The sequence below is a fragment of the Notothenia rossii genome (genome assembly GCF_949606895.1).
Source record: "Notothenia rossii genome assembly, chromosome: 5".
Taxonomy (NCBI): Eukaryota; Metazoa; Chordata; class Actinopteri; order Perciformes; family Nototheniidae; genus Notothenia; species Notothenia rossii.
Window position 1 is genome coordinate 78,050,794 of NC_136903.1, and position 23,010 is coordinate 78,073,803.

The 23,010-nt window shown below is 40.3% G+C and overlaps 1 protein-coding gene across 1 annotated transcript; it reads right to left on the reverse strand.

The window, feature by feature from the left end:
• Positions 1-67: 67 nt before the first annotated feature.
• Positions 68-9,056, reverse strand: LOC307040390 (leucine-rich repeat neuronal protein 2-like). Its single transcript, XM_079683167.1, has 2 exons — positions 8,394-9,056; positions 68-4,062 (listed from the first exon to the last, which is right to left on the reverse strand). Exon 2 carries the CDS (start codon positions 3,646-3,648, stop codon positions 1,327-1,329), a length of 2,322 nt encoding a protein of 773 aa, XP_079539293.1. The 5' UTR covers positions 3,649-4,062; positions 8,394-9,056; the 3' UTR covers positions 68-1,326.
• Between the last annotated feature and the right edge of the window lie 13,954 nt (positions 9,057-23,010).

The window sequence follows — 23,010 nt, forward strand, 5'->3', positions numbered from 1 at the left end:
TGACAATTTTTTTTTACTTTTTATATAGGGATTATGAAGCTTAAAAACAAATTCACCAACAATTACATCAATTTCACACCTTTGATTCACAAAAGCTCTAATTAGGCCATCATTTTTATCGTTGGTTAAAAGGATATCAAACCTACAGCACAATATAATATCCAACACAATTTTGTAAATCAACTCCAGCTGAATTTATATATGCGTCTTGGTTAGAGAAATCAATGTTTTATTTTAGATCGATATTCCATGTGCTACAGCTCGGGAAAGAAGCATTGTTTGTGAGTACACACAATGAGAATTTCATACAGAAAAACCCTCTAAGTGAGATTTTTACTTGAGTTGATTTACTGCATCTCTTTAGTTAGAATTTCTCAGTTTCAGATATTGTCCAGCAGGGGACACACAGTGTCTTGTGTTTACTGTATAGGTGTCAGATATCATGAGATATTATCATACTCCTACAGTGGAGTAATGCCAGCTGCATACAGATAAGCAACTGCAGGTGAATCCCTAATATGCTTTTAATTGTACGTATAGAGTTTAAGGTCTCTCATCTGTCATGCTATATTCACACCATGTTTGAGACAAGAAGAACTTAAATAGACAGTAAAATTGTGTAAATTAAAAAGATTTTATTGTATAATAGCTCAAAATAGAGTTTAACACAATCACTTTTAGACCACTTAAATGCTGACAGAAGATACGGGGAGTTCGGGAGGAAGTCAGGATGAGTTTACTGTATAATGTAATCCACATGACAACCCAGTTTAAGGTAGTGAAAGCTAAGAAAAAAAGGATGTTTATATCAATTAGGGATTTCTTTCAGTTTATGTCTCAAGACAGTTTCATCTGCTCAGAGAGAGAATGGTTGAGTCTGTGGACATGTAGACAGGAAAGAAGACGGACGCTCGAGATTTGGACTGCTCACCTCTGCAAATATCCGTCACTGGCTTACATAATGTCATCTTTCATTTCAGTCCATCGACAGCTCAGTCATTTGTTCCTCCTTAGATCCCTCACTGTGCTGCAGCACTCGGATTGTCCACTTGTATTTCCCTGGTTAGGGTTTGGGCATTTACAATACAACTTTACACAGAAATAATGTCAATATATATTTTATATGGTATATAAAATAAATACAAATCTCTTTCTACATCAATTAATTAATTTATGACTCCTCTCTTTAAGCTGCGATTTACAAGGTAATATTTGACACTATCTATGTGTGTGTGAGTATATCAGTGTTTTTGTCTGTATTTGATAAGCACAAACATAACTATCTCAGCAGTCATGATGCAACAGCAGTTCCTCACTCTGTTTCGTCTAATGTGCAGTGCTTCCATCTGTATGATTGATGATCAGAACTTTAGGACTTTCGACTTCCTTGAGGATGGTACTGTTGTGCTTTCCTGCCCCCTCGCCAGGCTCATTGTCCCCTCCCTGGCCTGCCAGCAGCAGCAGTATGAGTGCGAGGAGCAGTAGTGTGACTGCGGTGGAGGTCAGCTCTGGGCTTAGCTGCAGGCTGGGCTGAGGCTCTGGGACATCCTTCGTCCTGAAAGAAACACACTGAGACTTTCTGCTCTCTCTTGATCTCCTGCTGGCACGCTTTGCACCCTCACTGATCCCTAAATGCAGACACACTCTGTAAAATGTCTCCGCCTGAAGGTGGGTTAGGTTGAAGCTCTGTGTACCAGCCAGGACGCGTGTGGTGTATGTAGGCGTGTGTGCGTTTGAGGATATGGCTTGCCAGGATAGACGAGTTGAAGGAAGGTTTCGCCCACTCTGCCAGGACAGGATGGCATAGTGTTGTCCGACATCTCTCACTTCCAACCTGGCATCCACTCTAAACTGATATCCCTTCATTTTAGCAGCATTCCCCCTCTTTCTTTTCTTTAGCCTTCCATGCACACCCACAGTAACAGTGTGTGTATCTGCTCCCAGTGCATTCTCAGCTATACAGGTATACAAGCCCGCCTCGCTTTGGGTGACCTTGTTCATTTCCAGAGTTCCCTCAGGCAGCAGCCGGTAGTGTTGAGAGGGATTGCAGGCAGTATTATCCTGAGGCTGACCAGGAGAAAAGCTGGATGTGTTATTGAACCCCTCAGAGGTGGTCAGGCTGTGGCAGGGAGCAGGAATTGGTAAACCCTTGGAGGCCTGGCTCGGTGCATGACCAAGTCTCAGTCCAGAGGGCATCACCCAGTACAGTTCAGGTTGTGGATCTGCAAGAGCTCGGCAGTGCAACACAAGTTTTCCTCCTTCTCTTACCCCAATGTAGGAAGGGAGAGAGTTGGTTGGGATCATGGGGAGGCACGAGGCCGACATCTCCCTGGAGGACACCTCTCTCACCCTGCGAGATCTCAGCTCTGGGGGCTCAGAGCACAGCGTGGCCAGCGGTTGGATGAAACGCACCATCCGAGGTGTATGCTTCTCTGTCTGTGTGTCTTCAATGTGAGTGTGAGAGGCGTCCTCAGCGGCCCAGTGAAACAGGCAGTCGCATCGCAGTGGGTTGGAGTGTAAGCTGACCTCCTGAAGACTCGTCAGGGAGAGCATGATGTGCTGGTGAAGTGCGCTCAGGGAGTTGGAGTTGAGCATTAGACTCTCAAGCCTGCTCAGCCGGAGAAACGCCTGCGGATGAATGAAGGACAGTCGTGGGTTGTTGGTGATCTCCAGTTTGGTGAGCTCTGGAAGATTCTCCAGGGCGGCTCTTTCAATGGACACCAGCTCCTCCATGTTGTTCAAGCCGAGCTCTTTCAGATCTACCATGTCTCGGAAGTCTCCTGTCTCAACGAGTTTAATTCGGTTCTTGTTGAGGTCAAGGAACTTCAATCCTGGCACTTTTATTAGGGCCTTAGTGGGGACCTTTGTCAGCAGGTTGTCATAGAAGGAGAGGCTCTCTAGGCCCTCCAAACCTTCCAGTGCGTTTTCAGCCAATCCTCTCAGCCCCATACCACCAAGGACAAGACTTCGGAGGGATTTCAGGGCCAGGAAGCCCCTTTCTGGAAGTGCCTCCACAGGGTTTCCACCAAGCATGAGAACTTCTAAGTTGGGCAAAGCCCTGAACCAGCGAGGGTCAACAGTGGTGAGCCTGTTGTTGTTGAGATGTAGACGCAGTAGGGAGGTGAGATCAGTGAAGGCTCCAGGTGCTATCACGTGTAAGTTGTTGTGGCTGAGGAACAGTTCCTGCAAAGCTGTCAGAGAGGAGAAGGAGGCCTCAGGGAGGTGACTGAGATGGTTTTCCTCCATGTGTAGAGATAGTAGAGAGGACAGGGAGGTGTTCTGACTTATTGTCCTGACATGGCTGAAACGGTTCTGGGAAAGGTCGAGGTCGGTGAGATTGGTCAGTCCATGCAGCACCGCGGTGTCAAGCTCCGACAGAAGGTTACTCTGCAGGCGCAGGGTGTGTGTGTTCGGGGGTAGGGGTAAGGGGAGCTTGGTCAAGAGCAGATCGTTGCAGTCCACAGTGGGAGCTTCATGGTAGACAGAGTCAGGGGAGAACCACGGCTTGATCTGACACACACACCGCACCGGGCAGGAGACGTGCCATGGTAATGCGTGAGGTAGCGAGCCCACAGCCATGGGGACACACACACCAACAAACACAAGCAGGAGACAGTGCCAATGTAGAAACACTAAAGTCGGCCTCATAATCCTCGCCGGTCACAGCAGCTGATTCAGACAAAGTGAGAAAGAGTTTTTTATGGGGATGTGAGACGAGTCATTTGGACCACAAATGGATGAGAAGTTGTGCAATTAACAGTTTTAAGGTGTGTCTGCAAAAAGGGCCAGATGGTTCATTGTCACTATTCATAAAATGTGAACAGATAGCAATTATATTGTTAACAGCCTTCTACAGCAGCCACAACACAACTAAAACAACTGAAGTGTTTATGTTCCTATTTGTAGTCAAGGACCCATGCGAGTGTTTTGACGTTTAATTTTGATTTCAGCAGTAGAGCATCTGGGGCTGCACTATGGCTGAAGCTCGAAGACGGCCTTCGTTTTCACATTATCGATCTCACATCATGGCCACAGGTGGAGGACTTCCAGCGTAGTGGCTCGCTGTTTTATCAGAAACACAAGAAGAGAAAGAGAGTGATCAAGAGAGAGAAAGACATACATCTGCTTGATACAGTCTGATAAACCTCATCAGGTCCCACTCCAAAACAAATTGGTGTGCAATGAATGTCTCAGCTATGAAGGTTACATAGAGTTTGCAAGGATGTACTTTGCAAAATGCTTCAGACAAGGGAGCAAGGGAAAGGTTAAGAAGAAGAGATGGATAAGCAAGAAGACAAAAGGTTAAAAACAAAAACAGAAGGTTATCTTGGTTTCAGAAAGGACCTTTAGCTGTGAATGCTTTAGCACATTTAGAAAAAAACGAGAATATAGAAAAATGAAAAAAGTAGGAAGATCCCTGAGGAGGAGATAGAGAGATAAACCACTCTGCTGTCAACTCCAATGTTTCTTACAGCCTACAGGAGAAAAGGTAAAAATGTGCGAGTGATGAAGTAATGTTGCACTTAAATATGTCATGTCAGTGTTTTACATTCAGTGTTCAGTTTTAGAACAAAGCAACATATTATTTATTATGTAACAGTTGAAAAGACCCCAAGGATATTTTCTATTATCAGCCTTCTACACTTAAGGCTGTTATGAACGTAGCTGCTGCTGCTGTAACAAATGCACACTCACAGACACACTCACCCACACACACATGGAGAGACACCATGAACACGAGTTACATCAGTGTTTACATTTAGCGCATTTGGCGGGCTCTCAAATCTAGAGCACGGTACAACACCATCACATGAACAGATCATTGACTTGTTAGTGTAAAAGCTATCAACCTGTGCTCAACAGAATACTGTTATTTATCTGGAATTGTCTATCTAACTCATGAATGTAAGTCCAATTTTCATTCTCCATTTAGATCGGAGCTCCACCACCACCACCACCACAGGTCTGTGTTTAATCTGTTCAATAACTGCTGCTAACTTTGACTGGGTGCAGATAGGTACTATGCTGATAAGAGTGGTGAAGGTGAATCTAAATTCATTACAGTTACGGGCTATCTAACCAAACCCAAACAATGAGCTAAACAAGCCTCTGAGGAGAACTGCAAATATCCACCACTAACATTGTAAATATGCTGCACTTACAGAAATGTGTGAATAGTTAGACATACTATATATTAGGGATGTCCCGATCACCTTTTTTTGCTCCCGATCCGATTCCGATCATTTGATTTTGACAATTTGCCGATACCGATTTTTCCCGATCCGATCTTTATGCAATGCATTAAGAGAAAAAAAAGCATTCAAGTTGTCCGTTAAGGTTATTTTTTTATTTAAATTGGATATTCTATCCAACAGGGATATAGCTTCTTTCTTTCACAGCAGCATTGGATCAGTTCAGTTGTGCAGCATTGGATCAAAACAAAATAAAGCTTTCAGTACTCGTTAGCTTACTGCTACAATTAGACACTGCGCCCTGCCCACTCTGTTGCCAGATTTGAGAGAAATAAGCAACCAGGTCTATGAAAACAAGCCCCAAAGAAGCAACACATACATGATGTTCTGTAATTTGAAACCAAAACTAAGGCCTCAGGATGACTTTAAGACTTGAACATGGTCATTTTTGTTTTGTAACATTGAATACAAAATTAAAAAAAATTAAAAAAATCCGGATCCCCGATTTTTTTCCTCCCGATTCCGATCTTTTGAAAATCAAGTGATCGGATCGGGACATCTCTACTATATATACATTTACTATACCTTAGTATTGTGAATATATCCGTCCTGATCAAAGCCACTTTCGTCAATCCAAGTCTAAATGAATGCAGTTGTGTAATTGACACATCTGTGAGAGAGAGAGGCTTTAAGTTTGAGAAGAGACACTCTCTCATTATTAATAGATGCAGTATACTTAGAAGTCATTTCAGTTTACCTGTCAGTCAAGTAGACATTGGGAGAGTGACATTTCAGATCTCTTCTAAACAATTATTTAACTGTCAGTCATGTTGTATGCAATACTGGTTTCCTGCATGACAAACAGACTCACACACACGCACACAGACACAGAGAGAAGGATTACTGCATAGTTGCCATGGAAACACATCTCCCATCCTCGCTTAGTCTCAGTGTTTTGAGATTCACTTTGGATTTTGTTTTGGTTTGTACTAGTTGATAAGAATGAGGAAACCTGCAGCATACATTTCTTATGCTGCATTTCCTCTTTGTCAATCGTCAAATGTGTCAATTTTCTGTGACAAAGTTCTGAGTTGTCAATGAATGAATTTATAACCTTTTTCCAACACTTGCAGAGTATATCAATCCTGGCAGCTGGTGTGATGAAATCATTACTAACAGGAAGTTCTTCGCATCTCCACAGGCTGTACCTTCTGTTAGCTGATGAGGAGAAAGTCTGGAGAGATGCTTGCCAATAACTAACATTACATTTATTGAGAAACGTGATAAGCATTCAGAAACCTTGTAGTTTAGGGGGACATTTTAGGTTTTAAGTGCAGCACGTTATCCAAGCTCTGATCGGTACAAGTCAGAAACACTGGAGCAGTTCTATCCTCCCGGGGCTCCTCTTAACTTTCTGTCTGCCATTCACTTTCATCTCCACTCTCTCATCTGTTCAAGTGAAACCTGCTCAATAATGGATTCATCATTTAATTATGATGCCCTCCTTTTTTGTCATTTACACTCAAAAGATATGTTCTTCTTTTGCAGGAATCTATAACTCTTTGTAGACGTGTGTTTACAAAAGACTTGTGCTGCATTGTAATATAAACTATTCAGGAGCAATACCCCAGCAATGAGGATGAGTAATAACAATTAAGAGAGAGAACTGCAATGACCTTAATCCAAAATCTGGAGTGACTCTCCAGTCGACTGAGGAAGTAGATGTTTTTCTAACACAGTTGCAAGACCTATAATGAATAAATATTGGTCTGACATGAAATAGTGAATGAATATAATTATGCTTTGTGTAATTGTAACTCTTGTCAACAGTTGTGGCTTTTGCCTTGAGTTCCTGTACAATCTATGTGTTGCTTTACAGTGTAAGAAATTACCCTATATTTCAAAAATATTCATTTTTTCACAAGCCCAAAATTGGGAACCAAAGTATTGAATGCTATGCTGGCAATACTATGATTGTACAACATGTTGTACGGTTGCTTCTAACAAAACAGGGACACTATCAGCGCAAACAAAAACATCTATTCAAGTCCAGCTGTAGCTCTTATGCATACTGTATGTGGTTTTGTGCACCCAAAGAAAAGATGCCGTTCTGTTCCACATGCTTTACTGCTTTTTTTAAAATTGTTTGACCTGCATCTGTTTTTGGATATTAGATTATTATAATCTTGGCCAATTTTTTTTGTTTTTTTGTCTTTTAAACCATTTGGGCATTATTCTCTTTAACATAAATGGATCTGTTTCCCTCTCTCAAACAGCAAATTACCTATTCACATTTGCTAGACTTACTGTACCTGAGTTGGCTATGAAACTGTGAAATTAATTAAATAACCTTTATTTATTACTCTTGACATGTGTGACCACCTCATATCGCTTGACACATGTGTTTTCCGACTTCAACACTTAACATTTGCTACAAGAGAGAGGAAAACAAGTCAATATGGCTAAGCAGCACTAGATTTATCTAATTAGATGGTGGTCTATATACTATTATGGTTTACTACCAGTTTTGAACGTTTTGAGAACCTTAATGGGATGTAAAGCAACAGGATTGCCATTTCAGACCAGTCACATCAATGGTACTGCAAAAGTCAAACATGCCTCTCCTTCAGCTGCCTTTGACTTTGAAAGAGAGAAGCAGAGAGTGGAGGAAAAACTTTTAAGACGTGCATTTTCGTCATTGAATAAGGTTTAATCGTGCTGGCCAGCTACGACACAGAGAGACACTGCAACAGGGTGGAAAGGAGAGAGAGGGAGCAGGAGAGAGGGAAAGCAATAGAGGTGCGGGGTGTAGATTATAATAATAATACCAAATATTGTAAAACTAAAAGACACATAATGCCCTGCAGTTGAATCAGTTCCATCCTGCATGCAGACTATAAACAAATGTAAGATGTTTAAGAGAAAAAGAGCCCTGACACACACACACACACACACACACACACACACACACACACACACACACACACACACACACACACACACACACACACACACACACACACACACACACACACACACACACACACACACACACACACACACACACACACACACACACACACACACCTGCTAGCACATCACCTTTGAATCATACTGCTTCCACTCAGAGTGCATGTGTAGCATCCACAGCTGCATGTCTGTGTGAGTGCTGCAATGACTGGCTTGTTTAGGGGTTCTTACCGCAACTGAAGCACCGACTACATCTCTCTGTCATTTCTTCATTTGCTTTCTTTGCAACTGCTTCACATTCCTCTTCTCCCTCTCAGTCTCACGTTGGTGGATCTCTTCAGATTCCTGATATATCGCTTCCCTAGCTCTCCTCTCTCCGTCACTAGAGATGAAGAGTAAATTGGCTCGGACTGAATCTCTCTCGCTCTCTCCCTCCAGTTAAAATGGAGATGAGGTGTGTTCTGCAGCAGAGCTTCTGTCCCTCTCATCTCTCCTCCTCTCTTTCTATTGCCTGCCTTACTCTCTCCCTCTTATTCTTTCCCTGTTTCACAAAGCCATTCGCGTTAGTTACAGTGTGTGATTGTTCTGCATGGAAAGTTTTCTTTGGGTCCTGCTTTCAATTTCCTTTGCAGATTAAAGACTGGCTCATTAGGCGCTTTTACACCGCAGTACTTTTCCCACAAAGGTTCATGAGAACTTAGTTCATCAGAACTCTTTAGTTCTGATGAACTAAGTACAGATCGCGTTCACACCGGAATAAGTCCCTGGGGGTGGATTAGGCAAATGAAGCCGCTGACGTCACTTCTTCTTCTTCTGCTTTGGGTTTACTGGCAGGCCGCAAACAACTTCACGGCGTATAGTGCCGCCCAAAATCCCCGGCCGGAAGTCCCCGGAGTTGGGGACTGGCATCAGTAGAAGCTGCTGGGACTCCCAGCAGCTTCTACTGAAGCTTTCCGAGTAAATCGCCAGAACGCCGACATCTCCTCATCTCCACCGCTCCCATGTTTTATTTTGTGTTGCCATAAATTAGTCTCTGCGTTTCTGCGCCGGGCGGGCTAATGCTAATTATGCTAATGCGAGGATAATAAAATGGTGGCTTCACAACACTTTTTTTGAGTTTTACGGGACGTGGTTTGCAATCCGCCCAGCCAATCAGAAATATAGCTCTTTTCTCGCAAGAGAGCCGCATGAGAGTCCCTGCTCTCTAGCAGGGACGGAAGAGGGGGTAAAAAGGTTCTCATGAACTCATTTTAGTTCCGGCTCTTTTGGGTGTGAACGCGACATTTCGGAACTATATCGGAACTAAATTGGGAAAAGTACTCCGGTGTGAACGCGGCTATTGCTAAATCATAGATAGTTACATTGTCATGCTTTGTGTTGCAGTACCTCTAATGTTGATTGTCTCTTAATTCAACAATAGTGTGGTACTTTTTCAGAGCCCAAGCTGCATCTCATCTCGCCACCTGACAGATGTGTTGAGCCATTTCAATGTGGTATTTTCACAGGATTGTTAAAAATATACAGTGTATACATATACACATTGCTTAGCATTTCAGATTTTAATTGGGTATTTTGTGAGTTCAAATATGTTTGTTAACTTAGACAACTTCAAGATTCAGAAGCTTTTATTAAGCCTTATTCCAATTTCACTTTTAAAACCTATATTTTTAAAACATAAAGGAGAAACTGAATAAGTATTTCAACACATTTAATCAGACTAGCGATCAACAATATTCAAAGAAGAGAAATACAAAAGAAGCTTACTCTAGGTACTGTTGGTGTAAATTGATTTTTAGTTGTTTCTCTCAGTTTTCTGATTCCAACGCTCACATTTTTGTCCTGATTCTGTAGTAAAGGCCCCTCACACAACGCCTGTAATACCACACTGGCATGTGGTGGTAATTTATGTATAGGAAAAATTGAATTTAGTCTGGTATCTATGCATATTTCAAATGGAACCCAGACTTTCTGCAGGAAGCAGTGACAATACATTTTCAATAACTCCTCCGTAGCTCTGTAAAGGAAGACCGTATCAGTCATTACTTTGACTTTTTATTGAAAATGACAGACAATACAGTGTGACTATCCTAGAATGGAGATAAAACTCTGCAGATTGCTCCAGCCTGCAGTAATACAGCGGTCATTTGATATATTATACATTCAACATGGTAAGTATTCCCCTTGGGAAATAAAAGAGCATTGTAAGATACGCTTTATATAAAAAGTTTAAAAGACAGGTGGAGGCTGAAGTGGAGGAAAAACAGCACCTGCTGTTAAAGCAGAGAATACCGTGTAAATGTTTCATGAAATTGGTAAATATGACTTGAAAACTTAAAGCACATTACATTTAATGCAGTGAAATGCGATGATGTGGGCAGTGGATGTTGGTTTCACATTGGTCCCAAAATCAGTTTAGTTCAGCGTCGTGCTACCTGCCAGCAGGTCTCGACACAGAATCGAGTCCTGAGTCCTGAGTCTGACTCTTTTTAAAGCTGCTAAAGGGTTTTTATAGGTATCAAATTACTACATGATATTTGAAAAGTGTTACATGTGACCTATCTCTTTACGTTCCCCCAGCATCTTCTAGCGCTTTTCAGCTGTTTCTGTTGGTTCACACTAACTTAGATCATCAGTGTTGTTTCCAACTACAGAAGAAAGCTGAGTCCAGCAAAAAAGTTCTTAACACCAAGTGTTTGCTGCCTGCCAGCACGAACTGCAGACAGAGTTAGTGACTGACTGGTAAACGTAGGAATAAACAGTTTTTACCTGGATGCATAAATAGACATCTAGACTGTTGGCTAAAAAGTTTCAAATTCAGTTTACAGCCTGTTTTGCTGCCCCCAAGTGGCCAAAAAAATCAGGTCTGTCATCTGCTTCAAGTGGTTGTGGAAGAAATATTAGGACCGAAATCAACCACATTATCTAAGACACTGGTACCACTGGTGGTACGCCAGCTCCCGCTAGTGGTACGTGGAGGAATCTGACATATAACTTTTCTTTTTTTTTATAATTTTTTTTTTTTTTGGCTTGATTGAATAACATTAATTAAAAACTAAATCATACTATCAAAATACTACAACGAATGAAAATAAGTTGGAGATAATTGAAACTGTGGTTTAAATTAGTTCTAATAGGCTATTGTTGTTTTTAGATTTAGAAACGAAAACATTTATTTTATTTTATTTCTGGCGTTGCTAATTTCGACCTTACTACCCGCTAACGTTGCAAACAAGCTAAAGAAAGAAGAAAGCTGAATGATGTTAAAAACGTGGCTAAAAACGGGAGGTTTTCGGAAGAGAGGTACAGAGGAGAATATTACCAGCGAAAGTGAACACGTGAATGAGGAGGAGGACAGTCATCAACCGAGCACAAGCGCAGGCTCCGCCAGCAACGCAAAAGTGATATGCACAGCCGCTGTGATGGAGGAGTGAAGTGACTCAGGAAGAAGGCATTTGCTCAAATAATGGAGAGAAGGCTGTGACCGAGGTCAAACGCTGAAAAATCACACACTTGTCCTTAATTGTTGTCTTTTTTCTTATCTTTTTTCTTTTCTTTTTTACTTTGCCACCACAGAAATGGCAATAGCAAACATCAGCAGACTGAAGATGAGCTATTAGCCCTTAGGCTCATCTGCTCTTGGAGGCTTCATTATTATTGTGGAACTGAATTCCCAATAGGACATTTTCTGTTACGATGTAGGTTGTTGCAGGAGGCCTACATTCAAACTTTGGTATAGGTCCAGGAAATGACATGTGTGTACAGTTGACATTTGTTGTGTGAGAACAAGTTATTATTTTGTTCTTTATATTCTCACTTGTGGAGAGAGAGAGAGAGAGAGAGAGAGAGAGAGAGAGAGAGAGAGAGAGAGAGAGAGACTGCATTTTAACATTGGTCATATGGTGGTACTTGGAGAGCCGACTATGTTCTCAGGTGGTACTTGGTGTAAAAAGGTTGAGAACCACTGATCTAAGATAACACTTAGCTGATGGTGTTTCAGCATAGCCCTACTCCTTAAGATGTAGAAAAAAGCAGGATATTACTCAATCTTGATGCACGCAACATATTCTACCTGTAGTCACACAAACGATATGATCAGAGGGCACATGTCTTCCTTTATTGCCATCATCAAAAATATGTATTTGTCCATTAATGGATCTGATATACATGTCACATCACATCTCGGGATCACCAGATATGCGTCTATAAAGAAATTATGTATTGTGGGGAAAATGTGATCTTGCCACTCTAACTGTAAGTATAGCTTTTAGCAGCAATTATAAGTGTTATGGATTCATCCTTACCAGAAGAAGGTATCTATGATATGCAATAAAAACCCAAAATGTTCATGAATATTTCATCATTTTATTACTTCTACCAGCCCGTTTGCCCAACTCTACTTTATTGATTGCAGCAAAGCATTCAACAAGGGTTTAAAGTGTTAAAATACAAAATGCAATACAGGTTTATTTGATGTGTCTTTAAAACGATTACATATTTAGTAAGTCTGAGGAGACATGAGATCCAGGGTCAAACGATACTGGCAGCTGCCAGAATCTGGCATGACGAAATGCATTTTTAATTGAGGCACTTAGAGAACTTTTAAAATTAGGTGCTTGTGAAGAGACTAGAGAAACACAGCCTCTGGGCAGAAATAAAAAAGATATACACCAGTGGTGATGTTGAATCACACAGAATGTAAGCATATCATCCAGAGTATGAAAACAAAAGAGATTTGTTATAAATATACAGTAAGTGCCTGTGAGACCATGTTTGTGTGCTCATTTTTACTTGAGACAATTGTAAAATCAAGTCTAACTGCAGTGAATCCCTCTTTCTCTGTGAAGCAATCTCAAACTTGCATTGAAAGTAGTTTTGATACTTTAGCAACCATCAAATAGTGGAATTAAAGTATATATTTTGCGATCATTGAATACTGTGGAACTCTGTTGATTCTTATTTTGTTGTATTCAATGCTTCGTTTTTATGATCATTGACCATTTGCTCTTGGAAAAAAATTCAAACACACACTGTTTATGTTTTGACTGTAGAACATATTCACAGAGAGTAGCGGTGCGGAGGATATGTGTGTTTTCGTGTAGGCGTGTGGTAGCTACAAGGCTAAAATAGTGGATACAGAGCAGCTACTGCAGAATATACTGTGAGACAAAAAAGCAAAACAAATAGAGAATGAACTAAAAAAAAACAGAGTAGTAAGTCAACAAAAAATTAATCATTTTTGCAGCTCGTGGTTTTACATTATTATATATAAATGTGTATTCATGTGTGTGTGTGTGTGTGTGTGTGTGTGTGTGCGTGCGTGCGTGCGTGCGTGCGTGCGTGTGTGTGTGTGCGCGTGCGTGCGTGCGCGTGCGTGCGTGCGTGCGTGTGTGTGTGTGTGTGTGAAACAGTTTGACTTGGCTCTCTAATGGCTTTCCTCTTCATTTGCTTGATTCATTCAGGAGCCACCACACAAAAGCACACAGACCAACATGCCCGGCTGACTGAAAGGCAGCGATGATAAGTGGTAGCTGGCTGAAAGGAAGGAAGAGAGAGAGAGGAGGTCGCCATAGCAACACTGGGGGGTTGTCGCTTTTATTGGAGAAAGAAAATCAGCTCTGCCTTATCCTCCTATCTCACTCTCATCACTCTCTCAATTCTCCTTTCTATATATCACCTTTCTCTTTCTCTGTGAGTTCATTTCATTTTTCATAAGCTGATTTCAACATTCAAGTCACGTCTGCTGTTAAATTATTTTTCTGAAAGTAGTTTCATTTTTGCAATTTGGGGAGTGATATAATATAGTTTATTATAATGCTGTAACTAGAAATTACTTTCATCAATGATTAAAGTCCAGGATGGTGTATTCAAATGACTTGGCCAGTCCACAACCTAAAGAGTTTCAGTTAAATATGATATGAAGCAGAGAAGAGCAGGAAATGTCCATATTTTAGGGACTGAAAACAGAAATGTTTCTGACATTTTGGATGAAAGATTATACTCCAGTATCACATTATTTGTTATTTTTCATGATTAATTAACCAAATGTTTTTTTTAACTGTAAATCTGTACAGAGAAAATGCCTTCGGGTATGTCTCATATTAAAATAAGATGAGCTAATTTTTACTTATGAGGTCCTAGTCTAGGCCAGTGTTTTTCTAAGTGGGGGCCCCGCCAGGGGGCGCCAGGGGGGTCACGCAAAGTTTGAGAGAAAGGGGAATTTTATTCTTTTTTTAAAGTTACATTTTTTTTTTTTCAGATGTTATTATTAACTGCATATCCATCAATCTATGTGTCCTTTGAGAACATATAGATAGGGGTCCTTGGCATGGCCAAGTTTGGGAACCCCTGCTCTAGGCAAGGACGAATTGGATAGAAGTCCAATGACAACAGCAACCTTTAATTCAGGATGTCCTCTGTCAACCAAAATTATAAGAATGTATCTATCGCAAAGGGCCTTGAATATATGACTTGAAATAAAAAGTGGTCTTATCTTGCCCCATCTAAGAGGTATGGGGTTGATCCAAGTCAAGGGGTAAAGTGAGCCATAGGGGTGATTTGGCAAATGTTTAGTTCAAACCTGAGGTGTTTGGTACAGGAGTGTTGTTTATGTCTGCTAATTCAAAAGTCAGTTCAAAGCATTTATTTGGAGTAAGGCCATGGATCTGGTCAGCTAGTTTTTTGATATGGTCTGCGTGCTCCTTTTTTCTCCTGTGTGAATACCCTTTTTGTCTCTGCTGTTCCACTGTACCCTACTGTTTTCACTTCCTTTCCTCCTTCCTTGTTATGTATACGCAGGGTTGACCTGTCAATATTTCTGTCTTTCTCCACTGCTCTGATGGATCTTCCAGCCTTGCCATCAGTGGCTGCTCTCTCCATCTCCTGAGTCTTTCTCTTGTACGTTCTTGGCATGTTAGCCTTTTCTAAAATGCTTAAAACATAAAAAACACATCAGTTGTGTGAAACTAAATTGAAATACCATATACTAAAAAGACTTAACTTTACTTCAGCGCCTCATGGGGGGTTAAGTTGAACCTCTGGCTCAATTACCCCACAACACTTTGTGGAAAATAGCTGTCTAGCTCAGTCATTTATGCTAATCTTTAGCTAAATTATTCACATGCTTTTACACCTTGCAACATACTTTTAGACCTGGATTCATTTGCTTTGACACAAATGGGGCGAAGCCTGCGAGCTAGTTCAGGCAGTCAACTCGAGCACTTCTGCTGCATTCATACATAACTTATGCCCCTTGCCACTCTACAACCAACCAAACAGAGTCTCCTTAATATGCCGCTCTATTTAACCTGCCAGATCTCTCTCTCTATGCTTTGCTTGATGCAGCTACTCTACGTCGCTGCTGTTTGCCTACCCCACCACCACCCGAGCTTCCACCCCGGCTTCCACCTGTAGGCTCTGGGGGTTAGTTATTTAATCATCACTCATCGTGCTATGTATATCTGTGGAGTGATGAGGCCCGAGCCTAGACGCCAAACTCAACTATGCTGCTTCTAATAAACATGTTAAAGAAACACGTGAGTTGTCTGACTGAACTGTAATTATACCTGACCAGTTAAAATGTACTTTGACAAGCAAAACATGGTTTGTAGTGAACAAAAAACATTTGCCACTTTACCATGTGCTTCTAAATGTCACAATATAAATTATGGGTCCTTCCTGAATCTATGGTCACATGACAACAAATGTGCACAGTGCACTAGATAAAAGGGGTTGGTCAATTTACCCACTGGCTCATCTTACCTCACCCTCCCCTCGCCACAATGCAAATACAGAGACTGACAGTGCTCTGAAGTCATGTAAATGGGTTCAGCTGTCAGTGACTCAAGGACCCTAAATCTCATTCACTGATACAATTTGCAAATGTAATCTTTGTTCCCAGTTCACCTGAACAGAAGTAGGTAAATCTGTCAAGTTTAGGAATGTGTGGGACTCATACATCAGAAAAAAAGCTTGCACGTATGCACTCAGTACACACATCTGCCATGCCATGCATGATAGCACATAATGGCATGATATTTTGTGAAAATGTTGAAAATATGGTGTGCTAATCATTCATGGCGCAGTATCCCTTCCTGTCACAGCATGCACTATGAATTCTGTTTGCATGTGGTCCAGCTGGACCTGGGTACAGAAGTACAGACAAACACACCTCCCACATGACAACCGCTAAACTTGTATGTGAGTTTGTGAGAGTGTGTGCACTTAGAAACACGTCAGATAAGGAAAATATTATTGAGAATTTGCTGCCATGGTGACAAGCCGAGCAGTATCTAAAAGCAAGTGGTTGTTGAGTCGCCTGTGAGGGGGGGAGGTAGAGGAGCGAGGGAGAGAGCAGAGGGACAGAGGAAGGGAACTGAACACTGAGTGCTACTACAGGTTGCACGGTATTTACATTTTGATCATGTTCTTTTACAACGAGTGCAAAGGGACATCACACATAGGCCTACAGTGAAATGCTTTTTGACATAATTGTGGCCATAAAGAGAAAACAAATGGAGCCTGTTTATATCTTAAATATACATCTCTGAGGAAGTTCACACAGGTTCAAGGTGTTTCTAATTGTACAAATTATTCAACCTTCTCGTCTGCAGGGACAGACCTGCGCACAGACATGAATGTGCCATTATTCTGTAGTTTGTCGTTTTACAAAAGCAAATGGGTCAGTCGCCTCTTCCTGTTTTCCAAAGACAACGTGATTAACCACGATTAATCATCATTTCAATGTGTCACATTTCAATTAACTAGCGCAGTGTGTGTGTGTGTGTGTGTTTGAGTGGGAGATGGCAACAGGTCTGTGTTTATCAGCCAGTTCTCTTTGCATGGTTGCCATGGTAATGCAGTTATGTTTGTGGTTAAGCAAGTGCAATTTATCTCTGTGAAAAAAAAATCAGTTGTGTTACAGGTTATGACGGTTATGACCCGTCCTGCTTGCAGCACATGAAGTACATGCACATTTTGACCTTTTTAGAGAGAGGATGAGATCACTGGAGAGGGAACTAAACTGATCCAAGAATAAATAGTCTCTCAATCTTGACCATTTTATACAAAATGAACCGCAGTGGACTCCGCACAGCTTGTTGACTCTCTCTGGTGGAGAGATTTGGAAGTGTGTCCGACACCCTGGTCTTATAATTACACAGCAATCATACACACGTACCTTGTTTAAGTCTTTTTTATCATCATCATTTCTGAATATTGTCCAAACATTAACTTAAATACTTAATCTCTCCAATGCATTCAATCTTAGGGGACATTTTTAAGTTCAAATATATTGACCCCAAAATACAATCCCATTTAATATTATGATGCAACAGTGAGGCAATGACACAACAGAGTTAAAATATACTGTATAGATTTCACTATGGTTTGGGTGAATGGCAGTATGCTGAAACTCTCATGCAATGGTTGGTATTTTTCCCAGACTAATTATCATTTTCTTTACACTGTTTTGGGGAAGGGTTAACACATTGCAGCTGACACTCAAATTATATTTATAGAAAAGAACAATTGAAAGCAGGAACTGGCTGTTTGCAGGTGAGTGTGTGTTGATTGGAAATGGCCTTTTATGGCATAGGGAAACCTATAATATATCAATCCAACCAGTGGCTCAGTCTTGAGGGTAGCCTATGTCTTGTGTTATGTCTTGTTTAGTGCTAATAATAAAATGAAAGCTTGATAATATTACAAACTGCAATAGTGAACAAATATTATAGCTACCAAACATTAGTATGTTAACATTGTCACTGATGTCATTGTTACTGCATGCTGACATTAGCATTTACTTCAACATGAAAGTCTTAATGTGATTTAACTTAGGGTTGTAGGTTAGTTTAAAATCAAGCATCCAAAGACCCATACAGTATACACACACTGAGATACATATCAGGTTGAATCAATCGCATACCAAAATATTTCTGTACCTGGGATCTAGGATATTACAAGTGTGCATATGGTATGGGTCTGTACCCTTTAAAAAAAATTATGTATCAGTAACACTCTCTCAATCCCAACTTAAGTGTCCTTTAGATGCAAACAACAACTGTAATTCCAGTTCATCTAACACCACTAAAGATTTTGGTTGCATTTGGCAGCTCCCAGATGTCATGTAACCATGAATGTGAAGCAGGGTGCTGCTGGACGTTGCCTTGATAAACAAAGGCTCAAATACTGTATGTCCTCTGTCACTGTAAAATCTCATCCACAGCCATAAAAAGCAGTTTAAAATATTGTATAGCCGTGTATCTATGTAAACAGGACTAAGAACTTCATCGTTTTTTTAATGATTTTATAATTGAAAGTCTATTTATTTATATTTGAAAATATGATAGTCGGCGTGAGGCGCCCCTCACGATTTATCTTCCATTTTCAAATCCTTGTTCTCCATATGGACATTCAAAAATGTGAAAATTATATTGTGTTTTACTTTATGCAGATGATTGATTTATCTTTGTGACTGGCCTCATTTTATGCCTATCCAAAAGTATTTTTCATAAATTAAAATCTTGGTTTTATTATGTTTGATATTATTATGTTTTATTAACTAGACCACTTCATGTTAAGACCATCTTTTCTGTCGGTTTGGTGTAACAAATATCAAAACAATATATGTGGATAACAAAATACATCCGTCATAAACCTAACTGGAAACAGCAGTATAATGTATTGTGTTAACACTGTAAACTTGACAGTTTTTTAAGACGCACCACCTAGTGGTTAAAGCATGCTATTGCATTTTTGTTGAATATGCTATATTTGATGAACAAATTTAAATATTAAGAGTAGGCCTACATACATACAAAATAAGGGGAAAGTAGAAGGTCAATGATAGAAATATAGAATAGAAAATATCAAGAAGATTCTGTAGTGATCTCTACAATAAAACAGTTTAGCAGGACGTCCAAAGATATTAAGGAGGATATGCAAAACAGACAAACTAATAAGGCTTTATTTAAACATTAAAGAATACTTTAAGTTAAGGTCAAATAAGAAAAAAGCTTTGGGGGTATCTACAGATACATATTGACAAAGTACTTATTGTCTAATATATTGCATAGCTTATTTTGGCACTTGACAATCACCTTCCCTGAATTTGACTCAGGTGTAACTAAAGTCTGCTTTAAGGGTTGTTTATATTTCACCTCACAATCAGAATCTGCAAAGTAACTAAAATAAATGCAGTGGAGTACAAATACCAGGTTAACCTCTGAATTGTAGTGGAGTAAAATTACAAAATAACAATAAATTGCATGTTGTACATGCTGCTGTAACAAAAACATTTCCCAACTTGGGATCAATAAAGTATATCTTATCTTATCTTAAGATGATCGATGGCTACTGCCATAATTGCAAAATTTGACTCTGAACCTTGACAAGTGCATGTTTCAAGGCTTATCAATTAACAACAGGAGGGGTCATACACTCTAAAAACTAATTCAGGGGACCTTTCACCTCCACTTAATTAAATGCATGGTTGCAAGATAAAAAATGTGAGTTAATTGATTTAGATAAACATTTTAAGTTGCAAATATTAATTTATAAGTTGTGTTTACGTAATAATGTTGTTAATTACATCAACTTAATATTGTGTAATAATTTGAACTCTGATTTCTGTGTGAATTGACTTAAAACAAAATTCAAGACGCGTCGTTTCTACACCTTGAGTTAAGCATTTAAAGTCTACTCCCACTTAACACACCTGGACAAGTTCCGACAGTCAAGAATGTGTGTTCGAGGACAGGCTGCAGAAATACACAAAGGACATTTTAAAAGTAGGTGTCATCTTTTGTCATTCAAATACAGTAGATATTAGTTGTAGTTACACGGTATAGGCAAATTGCGGTTTGACCAAAATTAGCAATCTTTGAACTGTGGATAGTTCTGTGAGAGGGTACAAAGTAGTAGAGGCAGAGATTCTCTTTTTGTTGTGTTTCTTGCTCATTTCATGCAATGTTGCTTATATATCTAGAAAAATTTAATTGTAAATATGTAAATTTGAAACCTCTGCAAAAACAGGGTTGCTAAAACATTACAGGTTACGCCAGGGGTGGGGAAACTTTTTCCTCTCAAGGGCCACATACATTTTTACAATATGCTCCAACGGCCGTACAAATTATTGACCCCTGCTTAAAAAAACTAAAATCACAGCCCATGGCCTTTCTTTCATGCTGTGCAAAGAAAAAGCAACGTCTTAATCCAAATATTTTACCATGACTCGTTAGGCTCGTGTTGTGTTCAAGGACCCTGACCTTGGCCAGGAAAAACAGGCACTCGCTTGTTTAATTTTTATGGGGTCTAGATTTCTTAAATGTTTTTATTTTTTGCGTGTGTTTATAAATTACCTCGAAGGCCATACCAAATGGTTCCCCACCCCTGGGTTACGCCATGGTCATGGTGGGCAACCTCTGCCATGTCTTTATCCAGATTGTTTTTGGTCCTTCAAAACATGGGGTAGCCTTAGATCACATCTATCAAGAAATCACTCTCAGGAAACTCAGGAAAGAGTCAGAACTGCAGGTTTCTCTTTCACTTGCCAGTGTTGCAGTGCCAGCACAATCTGCACAGAAAGAGAGCTTTTTGTACACCTTGGTCGACATTTGAAAAAACATGAGACCTGTGTTTTTAAGAACTGCAATTTCAGCACTAACATTTACGGAACATTTGCCTCCCACAAAAGCCGAAAGCATACTCCTCACTCAATGCAAGACTTTAAAGAAGACCTGATAACGAGGTATGCAAGTTGTTCAAATACAGATGATAACAGTGATGTAGATGTTCAGGATGGTGAACTGTCCATTACTGAATACTGATGATGGTCAAGTTAATGATGTGAGAGATCTACCAAACCTCATTGAAAATAATTTGGCTTTATTGTTTCTAAAACTCGAGAGCACTTTTAATGTACCTAACAGGTGTATTGATGAGGTCGTCAAAGAGCTATACATTTGATCTCTCATTCAGCATCAGGTCCCATTATCAAAGACATTTTAAATTCCTGTTTGAGCACGATTGTGAGATTGATGGGTCTGTTGTGTCAGACATGGTGACAGAGCTTTGTGATGCCAACCCCTTTACCTCTGCTCTGAGCAGTGGCGGTCCACTTTCTTCTGCATATAAGAGAAGGGCTTATTTTACGGAGCAGTTTGTTGTGGTGGAACCATAGACTGATACAAAGGGTGGAACCAGTGGAGTACGTACTTAGTAGTGAAGGAGAAAGAAGCTTCCAGTATGTCCCCATTCAGAAGTCGATGCTTCAGCTGTTGAGCCGGAAGGAGATCCAGGATTTGATCTTGCATGACAGAGAAGCTCAAAGTAATGCTGAAACTCAGTACAGGTCATTTTCTGATGGCATTTTTTTTTTTTAAACAAATGAGTTATTTTCTGGAGAAGATCCTACCATTGCTATCATTGTCTTTGTTGATGACTTTGAGTTATGCAATCCTCTGGGCACATCTAGGAAATAACACAAAGTCACAGCTGTGTACTGGGTGTTAGCTGATGTTCCTGCACTGCTCAGATCTTCTCTGACCTCCATCTTCTTAGCAATTTTCTGCAGGGCTGAGGATGTGACAATATTTGGTTACGGTACAGTACTGGAGCCACTGCTCCAGGATCTTGTGAGCTAGGAAGAGGAGGGCCTGTATGTCCCAGAATTAGGTAACAAAAATCAAAGGAAAAGTGTTTAGTGTTGAGGCAGATAATCTTGGGGCCCATTCTCTTGGGGGATTTGTGGAAAGCTTCTCCAGTTCTTATGTTTGCAATAAAGATAACACCATTAAACAGTTACACAACATAACAGAAATAATATCGATAGCAGCGTCCCTAGCAACCACCTTGGTAACAATGAAAACGTTGTATAGACACAATTTCCTGAAGTAATCTTCATAATAACTAGCAAACTAAAGATCATGTACATCCACTGCACACATAATCGGAAATAACAACTCATATTTCTCGCATCAAATTACATCAAAACGCATTTTAATGGCCAAACTAACTTTTAAATAGGCATTTTACACCGAGAATAAAACGAAGTTCGGCCATGTTTTTTTTTTCTGCAGGGAGAAATGTGAAGATCACCTGAAATAGACGCCAGCCATTGGAATGAATGGTGAACAAAAACGTAGGGATCTTACAATTTCAGAGGCGTTTTTTATAGAAATACTAACGTAGTTATTACACGTTTCTTTTTTAGACTGGGTTGGTTTATCAAGAATAAATACTTCACTCTTGATGAACTCAACACATGCATCAAAACGTTTTCCTACAAATGGTCGGACAAAACTGATGCTCCACAGCAGGTCCATCTGAATTTTGCATCAAGGGAAAGTGTTGGAGGGAACGTCCATGAAAACTGGTCATTGCTGCGATTCCTGCCCCTCATAATTGGATCAAAAATCCCTGCCAGGCAAATTCACAGCTTTCGAAATATTCTGCTGTCACTTTCCATGAAGCATCAGCTGATGGTTGCATATAACCATCATGATCCCAGTGTTGTGAAACCTGTCTCACAGGCCACACACCTGTCTACTGTAGATGTTACTGTGCCAAGAAAAGATATCCAGGAAGAACTGCGAGCAAAATTCCCCGAGGAGACACGTATCCAGATAGCCAACAATGTATGTTACAGTGGCACACAAAGTATGCAATTGGAACGATTTTGGCTAATGGCTCAACAGGTGGTCTAGATTTTGGAGAGCTGATCCAAATAGTTGTTGTCAAGGGCACTCTAGTATTCATTGTGAAATGCTTGAGTGCTTGGTCAGTTAAGCATCTCAGGAGCTATGTCCTTGAGAAAACACGAACTGTGAAAGTGCTAGAGCCTGCAGAGCTG

What these genes read in the sequence shown, in the direction of transcription:
- LOC307040390 (XM_079683167.1), bottom strand. Translation starts at nt 3,648, where the DNA reads ATGAGGCCGACTTTAGTGTTTCTACATTGGCACTGTCTCCTGCTTGTG.